Genomic DNA, 15,855 nt, shown 5'->3' with positions numbered 1-15,855 from the left:
GTCCTGCAGGAACGGCAGCGGGAACGGTTCGGTACTGTTACGGCATGCAGCACTCTATAGTTGCCGCACGACTTCCACGACCCGTCGGCTTTTCACACAATGTGTAATGGACTCGCTCAGTTACTGTAGGAAAGACGAACAATGCGCAGCTAGTAACTTTTGCGGCGATAATCGTCGTGGCCACGTATACGTAGGCTGACCAGTCGTGATGATACGATGAACTACAGATGTTGTTCAGATTTCTGAACAGTTCTTAACGGCTACAATTATAAATGAGATATTTTTGTAAATCTGTGTAGAAACGGATATCATATTTCAAATATTTATATGCATTATCGCTAACACATAAAAATAAAGTCATAAATATAAACATGTATGTACAAATACCCATTGCAATGCTACATGGTATGGGGTTGTTTTCAAGTGCATATCTTAGGTCAATATGTTATCATAAGTAAATTTCTTTGTTTGTTAATTGTTGAGAGCATACGTATTGCATATAAATGCATACGTGCCTCATATGAATGTATGTATCTCTATGCGTTTGTTTATGTAGAAAAACTTATGTATGCCGTTGGGAACATTTATGCTTAAGATATGTGTACATACTTCCATATGTACAGTAGATTAGAATTAAGATATATGTATGCACTCTTCATGTGGTGCATACATGAATTAGGATAAGGAATTTTATAAATAAAGGAGCTCTGGGCAACGAGAGCTGAATACGATTTTACACCCGAAACCTTCATCTTATAATTTAACAGATGTGTTAGTTCGAATACCAAGTGGTGTTGGACAGGTTATTTCAGCAAACTCTTTGAGGTTGCCTGAAAATCTTTGCGAAGTGTCGATTGTAGAAATGTTTAGCGTTGTTAGGCTTGTTACCAAACTTAGCGTAGTACCAACAAAGGCTCTGTGGGTTTCTGTTAGCCACAGTCATTACCCAAAAGTAAACTTACTTGCTTTGACAAGGTGGCGATTTCAGCCCGTAGTTCAGAAATTTCTCCCGATGATTGAGTTTCGGAGCTAATCTACACACGCGGTCGTCTTTCAATGCCAAGCATTCGGGGATGGAATCCGCAATTTTTACTTCTCACTAATTGGAATGATGGTGGCGATGATTGCTGCCTGTGTGTAAGGCGGAAGTCGACTCACCCAGAGGTCGTGGGGTATGCTTTCGCTAAGCGCGGGCCCTGCGGTGCATCGCATCTCACTGCTTCCACAATGGTACGCAATTCCATAAGTTTCGCCGGATGAACACTCGCGAGCACGATGTTGAATTTAGCGGAATCGATGACAATTCGCTATGTCTCAAACCAAAAATCATTTGATGTTTTTACTTTCCAGTACACAACTCGAGATGCAAATAATATAACGGGATAAAACTTAGCACAAATAATACCTTTAGAGTATGACATCTTATGATCAAGAACAGTTTAAAGTACCGAATATGTGGATCCCAGTATCTATAGTTGACTTATAACCAAAAATATCAGTCAATGTATGGGATATAGAATGGAAATTCTTCTTTCTTCTTTATAATAATATCTATGTATATCAAAAATCGCTTGAATCGGATCAATGCTTCCCTGAGCTCTGATATACCTATTATAAAGATTTTCGAACTTCCGGGTGACTTTATAATGGATATATCGCCTAATATGTGAGTTATCTCAAAGAAAATGAGAGAGCGTATTTTACTCATAACAGGGTATCTTTGTGTCTAAAATAAATAAAATTAGGCGGAAACTTGACTTAGCCCCCATATAACTAATATGAGGTTTTTTAAACATCTGGCTATCCTTACTTCATATGATTGGTGAAGGTACTTTATGAAACAAAGGGAAAATGCTTTTAGTATGTTTCATGTTAATAGTATGTAATAACGGCAAAAATAGATATGGGTTGATCTATCCCAATTGCCACATACTACATATAAAGATGACCTTATATTGTATCCAATATCTCGGCCAATGTATGAGTTATACTACACATATATAGTATATAGATATATAAAATTGCTTGGATTCCGATCCTATGGTTGACGTTTTACACCTTAAGGTTTTTTCCTCGCTTGATTTAAGCAAGTTTCAAGAGTATAAAATGTTCGGTTGCAGCCGAACTTAGCACTTCCTTATTTGCTTTTTATAGAGTATTTGGTGCAAGTTACTCGTATATCTCTGCAAATATTGTGTAGTTTTTCCACTGTGCAATTAAGTATCGTAATAGGTGGGACGATTTGTTAACATTCACAAATGTATGCGCATGAAATCGTAAGCGAAGAGTAATTGTCAAGCAATTCATTTGTTTTTGTTAATTTGTAAAAAGGGTTTGGCGAAATTGAAAACAAAACTTCGATCGCTGATGGTTTGCGTATCAATGCACCATTCCTGAATTTACAAAAACAAGTATAACACTAGAGCCGATTGTTTCATTTTGTTTTCGCTTTTTTTTGCAAGTTAGAAAAAGTTTTGAACAGCTGAAACAAATTAAGTAATCTCTCAATTTTTAGATAAACAAGCCGCAAGTGTGCTGATACTATTGAGATGGTTTTCGAACTTACCGAATCAGCCCGTCCCTCACGAGCTGACTGTGTTATTTTTATTTCAATTCAGTAAATTTGCAACAGAGTATACGAGTAATAGTTTATTCACCTAACGGTTGTACGTAACACCTAAAAGTAAGCGAAATAGGTATAGGGTTATATATATATGTTCCATCGAATGCGATATTCGGACCATAAATCTCCAGCAGAACCTTTCTCTCGAAAACTCGTGGCGAAGACTTTACTTCTCAATTGCCTACTCAGTCCGAAGTAGCACCTGTTGGCAAGAGTTATTCTGTGTTGGATTTCGATTTTGACATTGTTATTGCTGTTATACTGGTTCCAAGATAGAAGAAATTATCTACGACTTCGAAGTTATGACTGTTATCAGGAAATATTTCGTCTTGCCTTTATTCACTACTAGACTCGTCTGCTTCGCTTCCTTATCCATTCTGGAGAAAGCAGAACTAACGGCGCGGTTGTTGAGGTCAATTATATCAATATCATCGACGTAAGCTAGCAGCTGTACACTCTTATAGAAGATTGTACCTGCTCGATTACATTGTGGAGCTCATATTATTTTATCCAGCAGTAGATTGAAGACGTCACACGAAAGGGAGTCGCCTCGTCTGAAACCTCGTTTGGTATCGAGAGGCTCGGAGAAGTCCTTCCCGACCCTGATGGAGCTTTTGGTATTGCTCAATGTCAGTTGACACAGCCGTGTTGGTTTTGCGGGTATACCAAATTCAGAAAGTTGAATCTTACTCAACATTTTTATACTCTTGGAACCTGTTGCTACACATAACGGTTGTATATATCATTTAATGCTAAGATAGACGAGAAAAGTTAAAATCCGATTGACTGTTCGTCTGTCTGTCCGTGCACATTGTAACCATGTAAACTTTGAGATATCTTGATGAAACTGTAATTGTAAAGGGCACCTGTGAGCGAAAAGTTTTATAAAGTAGACGTGGCCCCACCATACAATAAGTTTAGTGTCCATATCTCCTAAACCAATAAAGCTACAATTACCAAATTCACCGAACAAAAATCTTATAAAAACTTTTACCGATAGTGTGAAAATGGATGAAATCGGAAAATGACCCCGTTCTCTCCCCATATTTACGGAACTGTTCAAAACTACTAAATGCGCAATAAATCAACCACTAATTACGCCAGAGACACTAAATTTTACCTCCAAGATCGTATGAAAGAGCTTTATGAAAACCGATGTGAAAATTAAACGGTAGGCGTGACACCGCTCACTTTTGGGTGAAATCACATATCTCGGGATGCGACCGACCAATTACGACTAAACTTAGTACGTGGCACGCTTCTCACATTCTTATGTCTCAGTACGAAAATGGGCGCAATCTTACTGCAACCACGCCTACTTCCAATATAAAACAATTTTCAATTCCATTTGATTCTTTCACCTTCCAGTGAAACAAAGCATGCGAAGTGTTGAGGTTGACCGCTATTAGGGGTCATATTTGTGGGCGCTTACGCGCATACGGTGTACGCTCTTCACCACTGGGATTTAATCCTCAATTCATTAGGATGGTTTTGCCATCGAGGCATTCAAGGACGCCTCTGATAACGACAATCAGATTCTTGTCCTGGATGTCCCCGATGACGGGAGGAAGTCGTAAAGAAGTCAGATTTGGTAACTTCATTGCTGGTATACCTGAGTTGTGGCTTTGTTGGTTCACAGTCAAAATTGGGACCTACCGCCCCATATATGTATACGGTCCGCCAGAGTAATTACAGAAGCCATCCTGGTTTACCTCGAAACCGTCGACAAGTTTCAACCAATCACATCAGCGTTGGAAAAGCTAACATACCCTATACGACCAACCAGCTCCACCAGGATAAGGATGTGGTAGTCGTCATAAGAAGCGTCTTTGAATGCTTCGATGACAAAACTCACAAAAAACGTAACTCTCAACCGAGACCCCTGGACACTCCTGGAGCTCAGTTCAGATCACTCCCCGGTCTACCTGGTGCTCATAAATCGCCCCTATTTTCTCCATGGTTAGAGACCAAAACCGATTTCATTCGCCCGAAATTCTTTCTGGAAACCTTCGCTTTCACTTGCGCCCCAATCAACTGCATAGATGACCTTGATAAGGCGGTTGCAGGTCTGACGGAGGAAATCCAAAGCTCAGTAATTTCAGCCACCTCCGCAATAGAAGCTACTGGCCACTAGCCCAAATAACCTTCCTCCAAGAATCCGAGCACTCATCGCCAGACAAAGACCAATAAAATCCGCAAACTTTGGCAAAAGCATAGACTTCCCCGGCGAAGTTCTGAAGACTTCAACTCCTTTATCGCCGAAGCCGAACAGCACCCTAAAAGTTGCTGGAAGGTTAACAGATACTTACGAAACCGCAAACTTCACCTCCCTACCCTAATTAAAGACGGGGTCTCTTATCCACATGACCCGGTTGGAGCCAACGTCTTCACTCAGTCCCTTAAAAACCAATGCTCCCCTTTTCCAAGCCTTCAAAAATTCTCTTCTTTTTACGAAGAAGTGTCACAATTCCGGGACACAAACTTCTAGACGGTCGAGTTTCAACCCACCTTCCCCAGAGAAGTCTCCGAGGCTATCCACTTCCTCAAAACCCGGAAAGCCCCTGGCCAGGACGGCATCGGTAACGGCGTCTTAAAAATCCTAACGCGCAAACACCTTGTCGCACTAAACAACATCATAAACGCCATTGTGTGTTTCAAATATTTTCCTTCGGCCTGGAAAGCCTCCAAAATCGTCTTTCTCCCCAAACCGGGTAAAGCCCAAACCAATCCGACAAACCATCGCCCCATCAGCCTACTCTACACCCTCTGCAAAGTAGCAGAAAGCATAATTCTCTCCCGACTGGAGAAAATTGTTACAGAAAAGAAAATTCTCCCCGACTTCCAACATGGGTTTCGGAAGCAACACGGTACCGCGCACAACTTCTACGGGTCGCCGAATTTGTCGCAAAGAACACATCCCTATTTACTTTTGCTTGGCGAATTAGCCAAAGATGCTGTGGGCGAAGGTACCAAAGCTGTCACTAAATACACAAGTTCCAAGTAATTTGTTCAAATGATTAAAAAAAATAGCAAAAAGGCCCTTTTCAGGGCCACAACATATAAATTAACAAAGAGATGATTTATGAGTATACAAACACAGTATATGTACTAGTAGATTTGGCCATGCGTTACTGTGGCACTGGTAATACTATCATAATAAACTATTCAATATAGAGTAAGCGTGGGCACATGTTTTTTTTTGCAAATCTATTTAGTATAGGGTAATCTTAATTATGCCAGCAGCTGTGAAATTCCAAAGAAAATAAAATAAAATAAATATCTAATTGTCACCCTTTGTAAACGTACATTTTTTATTTATGAACTGTTTTACTTATAATGTAATTGAGATATAAACATGATATGTAATTTTTATTGTATACATTGAATGATATATATGAAAACACATAATACATATGTGCACAATCATCATCAATTCATTTAATAATTAAAATTATTTTAATGTTCTTGCTAAAAATCCATTTTTGATCGATATGTTAAACATTTTTGTAGCCCTGAAAAGGGCTTATTTTATTTCTTATTTGCCACATAGTTTTTTTTTCTTTTACCTGGGCTTTACTTTTTAGATGGCGCTTTCTTGGCGACTGGCTTTTTATTGACCGCGGCTTTCTTGGTTTTAACACTAGGTGTTTTTGCTTTTAACGCCTTTGCTTTATTTGGAGTCGATTTAGCTTTAGCTGGTTTGGCTTTAACAGATCCAGTCTTTTTTGCATCCTTCGCTTTAGCCTTTTCACTTTTTTTCTTCTCTGCTGTTTTCTTGCTAGCAACAGTTTTCTTCACTTTTTTTTCGCCACTTGCTTTCTTACCGCCAACTGCTGCCTTCTTCTTTGACGCCACACCATCTGCCGATTTCTTTTTGGGCTTCTTCTCAATGGATTTCACCGCTTTTGACTTCGATTTACCTTCACCAGATTTACTTGATTTATTGGCAGCCACTGATAATTTAAAAGAACCAGATGCACCCTTTCCTTTAGTTTGAATTAATTTACCACTAGTAACAGCAGATTTCAAATAACGCTTGATAAATGGTGCTAATTTTTGAGCATCACATTTGTATGTAGCACTGATGTACTTTTTAATAGCTAAAAGTGATGAGCCACCACGTTCTTTTAAATTCTTAATTGATGCATCAACCATTTGTTGAGTTGGTGGATGAGTAGGAGCGACTGAAGGCTTTTTTGGCTTAACAGCTTTTTTAGCAGCAACTTTTTTCTCAGAAATAGCAGAAGATCCGGCTACCGGAGAATTAACATTCGTAACAGCAATTGCTTCAGACATTTTCACTTTTATAAACTTTTATTTTGTATTTATTAAATACACACTTTACGCACTAATTTATAGATGAAGTAATACCTTTAAATTGCTATACCTTCTTAAATTGAGAAGCGAGGTGAAAAGATGAGTAACAAAATTGAACGATCCAGTGCAATTTAACATCTCCAACGGACAAACTTTTAAGTTTATTTAATTTACTAAAAATCAAATATTTAATTTAAGAAACCATTTTATACGCAGTTTGATAGCCTAAATGTGTTGCTTTAATATTTTAATGCTCATATTTCTTTACGGTATATATTTTTCATTTAAAATGAAATTTTGTCCAAACTTTGCTCTATAAAAGTCAAAATTTCCCTCTTTAAATTTAATTTTCTCAATTATTTTTAAATCAAACCTTAAAATTATTTTACAAATTTAAAATAATTTATATTAGCAATGATCTAAAGAAGTAATAAGATGTTTTCATTAAGAAATAAATATAAATAAAAAATAAAAAAATAACGTGAGGTTATTGTTAGGGCCCTTGTGCTGTTATTCATTAACTATCAAGAGTATATACATGAAAAAGTCACATTTCAATTTAAATGAAGTAAAATAATAGTATGAAAACAAAAAGCGGTTTTATGCGATCAATTCACAATTTGCTAATATATTGTCGGATAAATTTCTACTCAAATCCTATATTAGTAATAATTTTATACTAAACTTACTTACCATACATATGTATATGTATACATCCATACATACATAGGTCCGTAGACAATGTAATTTTTATATTTACTCATATTCCGTTCCAACATACTTCCTCATAAATAATATGAATGCAATATACATATATACATATGTATTTGGATATTTGATAAATAATATTAAATTGGAATGAATGCTAACTACAGGCAAATTAAGAATTGTGACAAAATTACTTTTAGATATGTATTTATTATTTTTCGGTTAATTTATCATTATTTTGAATCTTCGTTTAATTGTATATCGTGGTCCTGAAAAGGACCGTTTTGTTTTTTTTTTATATTTGATAGGAAAATTGTTTAACCGCCGAATCCATACAAGGTACGTCCTTGTCTCTTCAAAGCATATACAACATCCATTGCTGTAACTGTCTTCCTTTTAGCGTGTTCAGTATAGGTAACTGCATCACGGATAACATTCTCTAAAAATACTTTTAAGACTCCACGAGTTTCTTCATATATCAAACCAGATATACGTTTTACACCTCCACGACGAGCCAAACGCCGAATAGCAGGCTTAGTGATTCCCTGGATGTTATCACGTAAAACTTTACGATGACGCTTAGCACCACCTTTACCCAAGCCTTTTCCACCTTTGCCGCGACCAGTCATTTTTAACTTTTACACTTTTAACACTTTAACACTTTTAACACTTTAACACTTTTACTAGCCGAACACTGCACGCTCTATAGATTTCTGGAGAACTAAGTTATTGCACGTGTATTTATACAAAAGTCAACAACTAACATTGTGACTTACCTATATACAGAAAATTTCATCTCTTTCTAACACATGAATATAGTTAAGACTTCATCCACCCCGATAATATGAACTTTTGAAGTAATATGAACGTTCTGAAGTATTTTATTACTTGTGCACAAATTATTAGTGTGTGGTAAAATATATTAGTGCAGTGACTTTTCAGTTAAGGTGAAAATTAAATAAGTGCAGTGAAAAAAAATGGCTCGTACAAAACAAACAGCCCGTAAATCGACTGGTGGTAAAGCACCACGCAAGCAATTGGCAACCAAAGCAGCTCGTAAAAGTGCTCCGGCAACTGGTGGTGTAAAGAAACCTCATCGTTATCGCCCCGGTACAGTTGCATTACGAGAAATTCGTCGTTACCAAAAAAGTACTGAATTATTAATCCGAAAATTGCCATTCCAACGTTTGGTTCGAGAAATTGCTCAAGATTTCAAAACAGATTTACGTTTCCAAAGTTCTGCTGTTATGGCTCTACAGGAAGCAAGTGAAGCATATTTGGTTGGTCTGTTTGAGGATACAAATTTGTGCGCCATTCATGCAAAGCGTGTCACAATTATGCCAAAAGATATTCAATTTGGCCATCTGACGTATTCGTGGAGAACGTGCTTAATTGATTTGAAGAAGATAAATATCCAAACGGTCCTTTTCAGGACCACAATTGCTCAACGAAAGATCAAAATTTTACATATAATGATAAAAATAAATACTTAAACGGTCCTTTTCAGGACCACAATTTCTCAGCAAAAGATTAAAACTTTAAATCTTATGATATACTATGTATATGCTGTAGATAGAAATTAATTTACAAATTAAATTCCGAATAGAATCCACGGAACCTGTACATGTATACCACCAAGTTTTTTTCGCTACGAGTATTATCTACCTACTGTATTATACCGTACGCTGTCTCTCCAGATGACTTTACTTATACATTCATGAGTATGAATCTAATATTTGTTGTTGTTGTTATATGTGTATCGTATGCAACCAGTTTTATATAACGAATCAAGTTTTATTACTAATACATATGTAGTTTTTTTTGAAAGTAATATCAACCTCTTTGAATATAAAAGTTTGTCGTCCTGAAAAGGACGGTTTTATTCTTTTTTTTAGATAATATGTCTCTCCGAGATAGAAATTTATGCTTTTTTCTCAGTCTTCTTTGGTAAAAGTACAGCTTGAATATTTGGCAAAACACCACCTTGAGCAATAGTGACTCCAGATAATAGTTTATTCAATTCTTCATCATTACGGATGGCCAGTGCAAAATGTCTTGGAATAATTCTTGTCTTTTTGTTATCACGGAACAGCATTACAGCCAATTCAAAGAACTTCAGCTGCCAAATATTCCATAACAGCAGCTAAATATACGGGAGCACCAGCACCAACACGTTCAGCATAATTGCCTTTGCGCAACAAACGGTGTATACGACCGACTGGAAATTGAAGACCAGCACGATTTGAACGCGACTTTGCCTTGCCCTTCACTTTACCACCTTTACCACGTCCAGACATTTTTAAATATAATTTAGTTAACACACGAAAAGGAAATATGAATCACTACAAGCTTGCACAATGTACACTGCACAATTCACTCACTTTATATAAATTCCTCCAACATACTAACGCTGCTTATATACTTTTTCATTTCACAGTTAAGGTGTATTGACATAACTTCGTGACTCGTCATCTTCACGTGCACCTTTAATCGACTTCGCGAATACTTTATATGAAAAAATGTACTTTAAAGCAACTGCTTTATTGTGAGTATAAAATTTATTTCGCAAAGTGTTAGTGAAAAAGTAAAGTGAGAAAAAACATGCCTCCTAAAACTAGTGGAAAAGCAGCAAAGAAGGCTGGTAAGGCCCAAAAAAATATTACTAAAAACGACAAGAAGAAGAAGCGCAAGAGGAAGGAAAGTTATGCTATTTACATTTATAAAGTGTTGAAGCAAGTACATCCTGATACTGGTATTTCATCAAAAGCCATGAGTATCATGAACAGTTTTGTAAATGATATTTTTGAGCGTATCGCTGCCGAAGCATCGCGTTTAGCTCATTACAATAAACGTTCAACTATCACTAGTCGCGAAATCCAAACTGCTGTACGTTTACTTTTGCCTGGTGAATTAGCCAAACATGCTGTGAGCGAAGGTACCAAAGCTGTCACTAAATACACAAGTTCCAAGTAATTTGTTCAAATGATTAAAAAAAAAATAGCAAAAAGGCCCTTTTCAGGGCCACAACATATAAATTAACAAAGAGATGATTTATGAGTATACAAACACAGTATATGTACTAGTAGATTTGGCCATGCGTTACTGTGGCACTGGTAATACTATCATAATAAACTATTCAATATAGAGTAAGCGTGGGCACATGTTTTTTTTTTGCAAATCTATTTAGTATAGGGTAATCTTAATTATGCCAGCAGCTGTGAAATTCCAAAGAAAATAAAATAAAATAAATATCTAATTGTCACCCTTTGTAAACGTACATTTTTTATTTATGAACTGTTTTACTTATAATGTAATTGAGATATAAACATGATATGTAATTTTTATTGTATACATTGAATGATATATATGAAAACACATAATACATATGTGCACAATCATCATCAATTCATTTAATAATTAAAATTATTTTAATGTTCTTGCTAAAAATCCATTTTTGATCGATATGTTAAACATTTTTGTAGCCCTGAAAAGGGCTTATTTTATTTCTTATTTGCCACATAGTTTTTTTTCTTTTACCTGGGCTTTACTTTTTAGATGGCGCTTTCTTGGCGACTGGCTTTTTATTGACCGCGGCTTTCTTGGTTTTAACACTAGGTGTTTTTGCTTTTAACGCCTTTGCTTTATTTGGAGTCGATTTAGTTTTAGCTGGTTTGGCTTTAACAGATCCAGTCTTTTTTGCATCCTTCGCTTTAGCCTTTTCACTTTTTTTCTTCTCTGCTGTTTTCTTGCTAGCAACAGTTTTCTTCACTTTTTTTTCGCCACTTGCTCTCTTACCGCCAACTGCTGCCTTCTTCTTTGACGCCACACCATCTGCCGATTTCTTTTTGGGCTTCTTCTCAATGGATTTCACCGCTTTTGACTTCGATTTACCTTCACCAGATTTACTTGATTTATTGGCAGCCACTGATAATTTAAAAGAACCAGATGCACCCTTTCCTTTAGTTTGAATTAATTTACCACTAGTAACAGCAGATTTCAAATAACGCTTGATAAATGGTGCTAATTTTTGAGCATCACATTTGTATGTAGCACTGATGTACTTTTTAATAGCTAAAAGTGATGAGCCACCACGTTCTTTTAAATTCTTAATTGATGCATCAACCATTTGTTGAGTTGGTGGATGAGTAGGAGCGACTGAAGGCTTTTTTGGCTTAACAGCTTTTTTAGCAGCAACTTTTTTCTCAGAAATAGCAGAAGATCCGGCTACCGGAGAATTAACATTCGTAACAGCAATTGCTTCAGACATTTTCACTTTTATAAACTTTTATTTTGTATTTATTAAATACACACTTTACGCACTAATTTATAGATGAAGTAATACCTTTAAATTGCTATACCTTCTTAAATTGAGAAGCGAGGTGAAAAGATGAGTAACAAAATTGAACGATCCAGTGCAATTTAACATCTCCAACGGACAAACTTTTAAGTTTATTTAATTTACTAAAAATCAAATATTTAATTTAAGAAACCATTTTATACGCAGTTTGATAGCCTAAATGTGTTGCTTTAATATTTTAATGCTCATATTTCTTTACGGTATATATTTTTCATTTAAAATGAAATTTTGTCCAAACTTTGCTCTATAAAAGTCAAAATTTCCCTCTTTAAATTTAATTTTCTCAATTATTTTTAAATCAAACCTTAAAATTATTTTACAAATTTAAAATAATTTATATTAGCAATGATCTAAAGAAGTAATAAGATGTTTTCATTAAGAAATAAATATAAATAAAAAATAAAAAAATAACGTGAGGTTATTGTTAGGGCCCTTGTGTTGTTATTCATTAACTATCAAGAGTATATACATGAAAAAGTCACATTTCAATTTAAATGAAGTAAAATAATAGTATGAAAACAAAAAGCGGTTTTATGCGATCAATTCACAATTTGCTAATATATTGTCGGATAAATTTCTACTCAAATCCTATATTAGTAATAATTTTATACTAAACTTACTTACCATACATATGTATATGTATACATCCATACATACATAGGTCCGTAGACAATGTAATTTTTATATTTACTCATATTCCGTTCCAACATACTTCCTCATAAATAATATGAATGCAATATACATATATACATATGTATTTGGATATTTGATAAATAATATTAAATTGGAATGAATGCTAACTACAGGCAAATTAAGAATTGTGACAAAATTACTTTTAGATATGTATTTATTATTTTTCGGTTAATTTATCATTATTTTGAATCTTCGTTTAATTGTATATCGTGGTCCTGAAAAGGACCGTTTTGTTTTTTTTTTATATTTGATAGGAAAATTGTTTAACCGCCGAATCCATACAAGGTACGTCCTTGTCTCTTCAAAGCATATACAACATCCATTGCTGTAACTGTCTTCCTTTTAGCGTGTTCAGTATAGGTAACTGCATCACGGATAACATTCTCTAAAAATACTTTTAAGACTCCACGAGTTTCTTCATATATCAAACCAGATATACGTTTTACACCTCCACGACGAGCCAAACGCCGAATAGCAGGCTTAGTGATTCCCTGGATGTTATCACGTAAAACTTTACGATGACGCTTAGCACCACCTTTACCCAAGCCTTTTCCACCTTTGCCGCGACCAGTCATTTTTAACTTTTACACTTTTAACACTTTAACACTTTTACTAGCCGAACACTGCACGCTCTATAGATTTCTGGAGAACTAAGTTATTGCACGTGTATTTATACAAAAGTCAACAACTAACATTGTGACTTACCTATATACAGAAAATTTCATCTCTTTCTAACACATGAATATAGTTAAGACTTCATCCACCCCGATAATATGAACTTTTGAAACGTTCTGAAGTATTTTATTACTTGTGCACAAATTATTAGTGTGTGGTAAAATATATTAGTGCAGTGACTTTTCAGTTAAGGTGAAAATTAAATAAGTGCAGTGAAAAAAAAATGGCTCGTACAAAACAAACAGCCCGTAAATCGACTGGTGGTAAAGCACCACGCAAGCAATTGGCAACCAAAGCAGCTCGTAAAAGTGCTCCGGCAACTGGTGGTGTAAAGAAACCTCATCGTTATCGCCCCGGTACAGTTGCATTACGAGAAATTCGTCGTTACCAAAAAAGTACTGAATTATTAATCCGAAAATTGCCATTCCAACGTTTGGTTCGAGAAATTGCTCAAGATTTCAAAACAGATTTACGTTTCCAAAGTTCTGCTGTTATGGCTCTACAGGAAGCAAGTGAAGCATATTTGGTTGGTCTGTTTGAGGATACAAATTTGTGCGCCATTCATGCAAAGCGTGTCACAATTATGCCAAAAGATATTCAATTGGCCAGACGTATTCGTGGAGAACGTGCTTAATTGATTTGAAGAAGATAAATATCCAAACGGTCCTTTTCAGGACCACAATTGCTCAACGAAAGATCAAAATTTTACATATAATGATAAAAATAAATACTTAAACGGTCCTTTTCAGGACCACAATTTCTCAGCAAAAGATTAAAACTTTAAATCTTATGATATACTATGTATATGCTGTAGATAGAAATTAATTTACAAATTAAATTCCGAATAGAATCCACGGAACCTGTACATGTATACCACCATCAAGTTTTTTTCGCTACGAGTATTATCTACCTACTGTATTATACCGTACGCTGTCTCTCCAGATGACTTTACTTATACATTCATGAGTATGAATCTAATATTTGTTGTTGTTGTTATATGTGTATCGTATGCAACCAGTTTTATATAACGAATCAAGTTTTATTACTAATACATATGTAGTTTTTTTTGAAAGTAATATCAACCTCTTTGAATATAAAAGTTTGTCGTCCTGAAAAGGACGGTTTTATTCTTTTTTTTAGATAATATGTCTCTCCGAGATAGAAATTTATGCTTTTTTCTCAGTCTTCTTTGGTAAAAGTACAGCTTGAATATTTGGCAAAACACCACCTTGAGCAATAGTGACTCCAGATAATAGTTTATTCAATTCTTCATCATTACGGATGGCCAATTGTAAATGTCTTGGAATAATTCTTGTCTTTTTGTTATCACGGGCAGCATTACCAGCCAATTCAAGAACTTCAGCTGCCAAATATTCCATAACAGCAGCTAAATATACGGGAGCACCAGCACCAACACGTTCAGCATAATTGCCTTTGCGCAACAAACGGTGTATACGACCGACAGGAAATTGAAGACCAGCACGATTTGAACGCGACTTTGCCTTGCCCTTCACTTTACCACCTTTACCACGTCCAGACATTTTTAAATATAATTTAGTTAACACACGAAAAGGAAATATGAATCACTACAAGCTTGCACAATGTACACTGCACAATTCACTCACTTTATATAAATTCCTCCAACATACTAACGCTGCTTATATACTTTTTCATTTCACAGTTAAGGTGTATTGACATAACTTCGTGACTCGTCATCTTCACGTGCACCTTTAATCGACTTCGCGAATACTTTATATGAAAAAATGTACTTTAAAGCAACTGCTTTATTGTGAGTATAAAATTTATTTCGCAAAGTGTTAGTGAAAAAGTAAAGTGAGAAAAAACATGCCTCCTAAAACTAGTGGAAAAGCAGCAAAGAAGGCTGGTAAGGCCCAAAAAAATATTACTAAAAACGACAAGAAGAAGAAGCGCAAGAGGAAGGAAAGTTATGCTATTTACATTTATAAAGTGTTGAAGCAAGTACATCCTGATACTGGTATTTCATCAAAAGCCATGAGTATCATGAACAGTTTTGTAAATGATATTTTTGAGCGTATCGCTGCCGAAGCATCGCGTTTAGCTCATTACAATAAACGTTCAACTATCACTAGTCGCGAAATCCAAACTGCTGTACGTTTACTTTTGCCTGGTGAATTAGCCAAACATGCTGTGAGCGAAGGTACCAAAGCTGTCACTAAATACACAAGTTCCAAGTAATTTGTTCAAATGATTAAAAAAAAAATAGCAAAAAGGCCCTTTTCAGGGCCACAACATATAAATTAACAAAGAGATGATTTATGAGTATACAAACACAGTATATGTACTAGTAGATTTGGCCATGCGTTACTGTGGCACTGGTAATACTATCATAATAAACTATTCAATATAGAGTAAGCGTGGGCAATATGGTACACATGTTTTTTTTTGCAAATCTATTTAGTATAGGGTAATCTTAATTATGCCAGCAGCTGTGAAATTCCAA

General features: G+C 35.5%; 7 protein-coding genes and 2 pseudogenes across 7 annotated transcripts; 4 read left to right on the top strand and 5 right to left on the bottom strand.

The window, feature by feature from the left end:
- Positions 1-6,195: 6,195 nt before the first annotated feature.
- LOC120769473 (histone H1-like) lies at positions 6,196-6,957 on the bottom strand. Its single transcript, XM_040096492.1, has one exon. It carries the CDS (start codon positions 6,917-6,919, stop codon positions 6,197-6,199), a length of 723 nt encoding a protein of 240 aa, XP_039952426.1. The 5' UTR covers positions 6,920-6,957; the 3' UTR covers position 6,196.
- Positions 6,958-7,915: 958 nt separating this feature from the next.
- On the bottom strand, positions 7,916-13,342 carry LOC120768722 (histone H1-gamma, late-like). Its single transcript, XM_040095494.1, has 3 exons — positions 12,964-13,342; positions 11,238-11,872; positions 7,916-8,283 (listed from the first exon to the last, which is right to left on the bottom strand). Exons 1-3 carry the CDS (start codon positions 13,271-13,273, stop codon positions 7,966-7,968), a joined length of 1,263 nt encoding a protein of 420 aa, XP_039951428.1. The 5' UTR covers positions 13,274-13,342; the 3' UTR covers positions 7,916-7,965.
- Positions 8,566-9,082, top strand: LOC120767564 (annotated as a pseudogene).
- On the bottom strand, positions 9,547-10,040 carry LOC120767567 (annotated as a pseudogene).
- On the top strand, positions 10,208-10,668 carry LOC120767569 (histone H2B). The gene has a single exon (XM_040093705.1). The coding sequence runs from the start codon at positions 10,250-10,252 to the stop codon at positions 10,619-10,621; it is 372 nt and encodes a 123-aa protein (XP_039949639.1). The 5' UTR covers positions 10,208-10,249; the 3' UTR covers positions 10,622-10,668.
- On the bottom strand, positions 11,165-11,958 carry LOC120767563 (histone H1-like). The gene has a single exon (XM_040093701.1). It carries the CDS (start codon positions 11,913-11,915, stop codon positions 11,193-11,195), a length of 723 nt encoding a protein of 240 aa, XP_039949635.1. The 5' UTR covers positions 11,916-11,958; the 3' UTR covers positions 11,165-11,192.
- Positions 13,343-13,569: 227 nt separating the features above from the next.
- On the top strand, positions 13,570-14,049 carry LOC120767565 (histone H3). Its single transcript, XM_040093702.1, has one exon. It carries the CDS (start codon positions 13,597-13,599, stop codon positions 14,005-14,007), a length of 411 nt encoding a protein of 136 aa, XP_039949636.1. The 5' UTR covers positions 13,570-13,596; the 3' UTR covers positions 14,008-14,049.
- A 467-nt stretch (positions 14,050-14,516) lies between these two features.
- Positions 14,517-15,002, bottom strand: LOC120767566 (histone H2A). Its single transcript, XM_040093703.1, has one exon. It carries the CDS (start codon positions 14,912-14,914, stop codon positions 14,540-14,542), a length of 375 nt encoding a protein of 124 aa, XP_039949637.1. The 5' UTR covers positions 14,915-15,002; the 3' UTR covers positions 14,517-14,539.
- Positions 15,003-15,176: 174 nt separating this feature from the next.
- LOC120767568 (histone H2B) lies at positions 15,177-15,637 on the top strand. Its single transcript, XM_040093704.1, has one exon. It carries the CDS (start codon positions 15,219-15,221, stop codon positions 15,588-15,590), a length of 372 nt encoding a protein of 123 aa, XP_039949638.1. The 5' UTR covers positions 15,177-15,218; the 3' UTR covers positions 15,591-15,637.
- The last annotated feature ends 218 nt before the right edge of the window (positions 15,638-15,855 follow it).

This window comes from Bactrocera tryoni, chromosome 2 (assembly GCF_016617805.1).
Source record: "Bactrocera tryoni isolate S06 chromosome 2, CSIRO_BtryS06_freeze2, whole genome shotgun sequence".
Taxonomy (NCBI): Eukaryota; Metazoa; Arthropoda; class Insecta; order Diptera; family Tephritidae; genus Bactrocera; species Bactrocera tryoni.
This window is presented reverse-complemented; position numbering and strand designations above follow the sequence as displayed.

Bases quoted from the DNA above. Each gene is read 5' to 3' on its own strand.
- LOC120769473 (XM_040096492.1), bottom strand. From the start codon at position 6,919: ATGTCTGAAGCAATTGCTGTTACGAATGTTAATTCTCCGGTAGCCGGA.
- LOC120767569 (XM_040093705.1), top strand. From the start codon at position 10,250: ATGCCTCCTAAAACTAGTGGAAAAGCAGCAAAGAAGGCTGGTAAGGCC.
- LOC120767563 (XM_040093701.1), bottom strand. From the start codon at position 11,915: ATGTCTGAAGCAATTGCTGTTACGAATGTTAATTCTCCGGTAGCCGGA.
- LOC120768722 (XM_040095494.1), bottom strand. From the start codon at position 13,273: ATGACTGGTCGCGGCAAAGGTGGAAAAGGCTTGGGTAAAGGTGGTGCT. The intron at 11,873-12,963 runs AAACAATTTTCC...ATTCTCCGGTAG, and splicing joins CTTGTATGGATTCGGCGGTT to CCGGATCTTCTGCTATTTCT. The intron at 8,284-11,237 runs GTCAATAAAAAG...AAAGTGTAAAAG, and splicing joins TTAAAACCAAGAAAGCCGCG to TTAAAAATGACTGGTCGCGG.
- LOC120767565 (XM_040093702.1), top strand. From the start codon at position 13,597: ATGGCTCGTACAAAACAAACAGCCCGTAAATCGACTGGTGGTAAAGCA.
- LOC120767566 (XM_040093703.1), bottom strand. From the start codon at position 14,914: ATGTCTGGACGTGGTAAAGGTGGTAAAGTGAAGGGCAAGGCAAAGTCG.
- LOC120767568 (XM_040093704.1), top strand. From the start codon at position 15,219: ATGCCTCCTAAAACTAGTGGAAAAGCAGCAAAGAAGGCTGGTAAGGCC.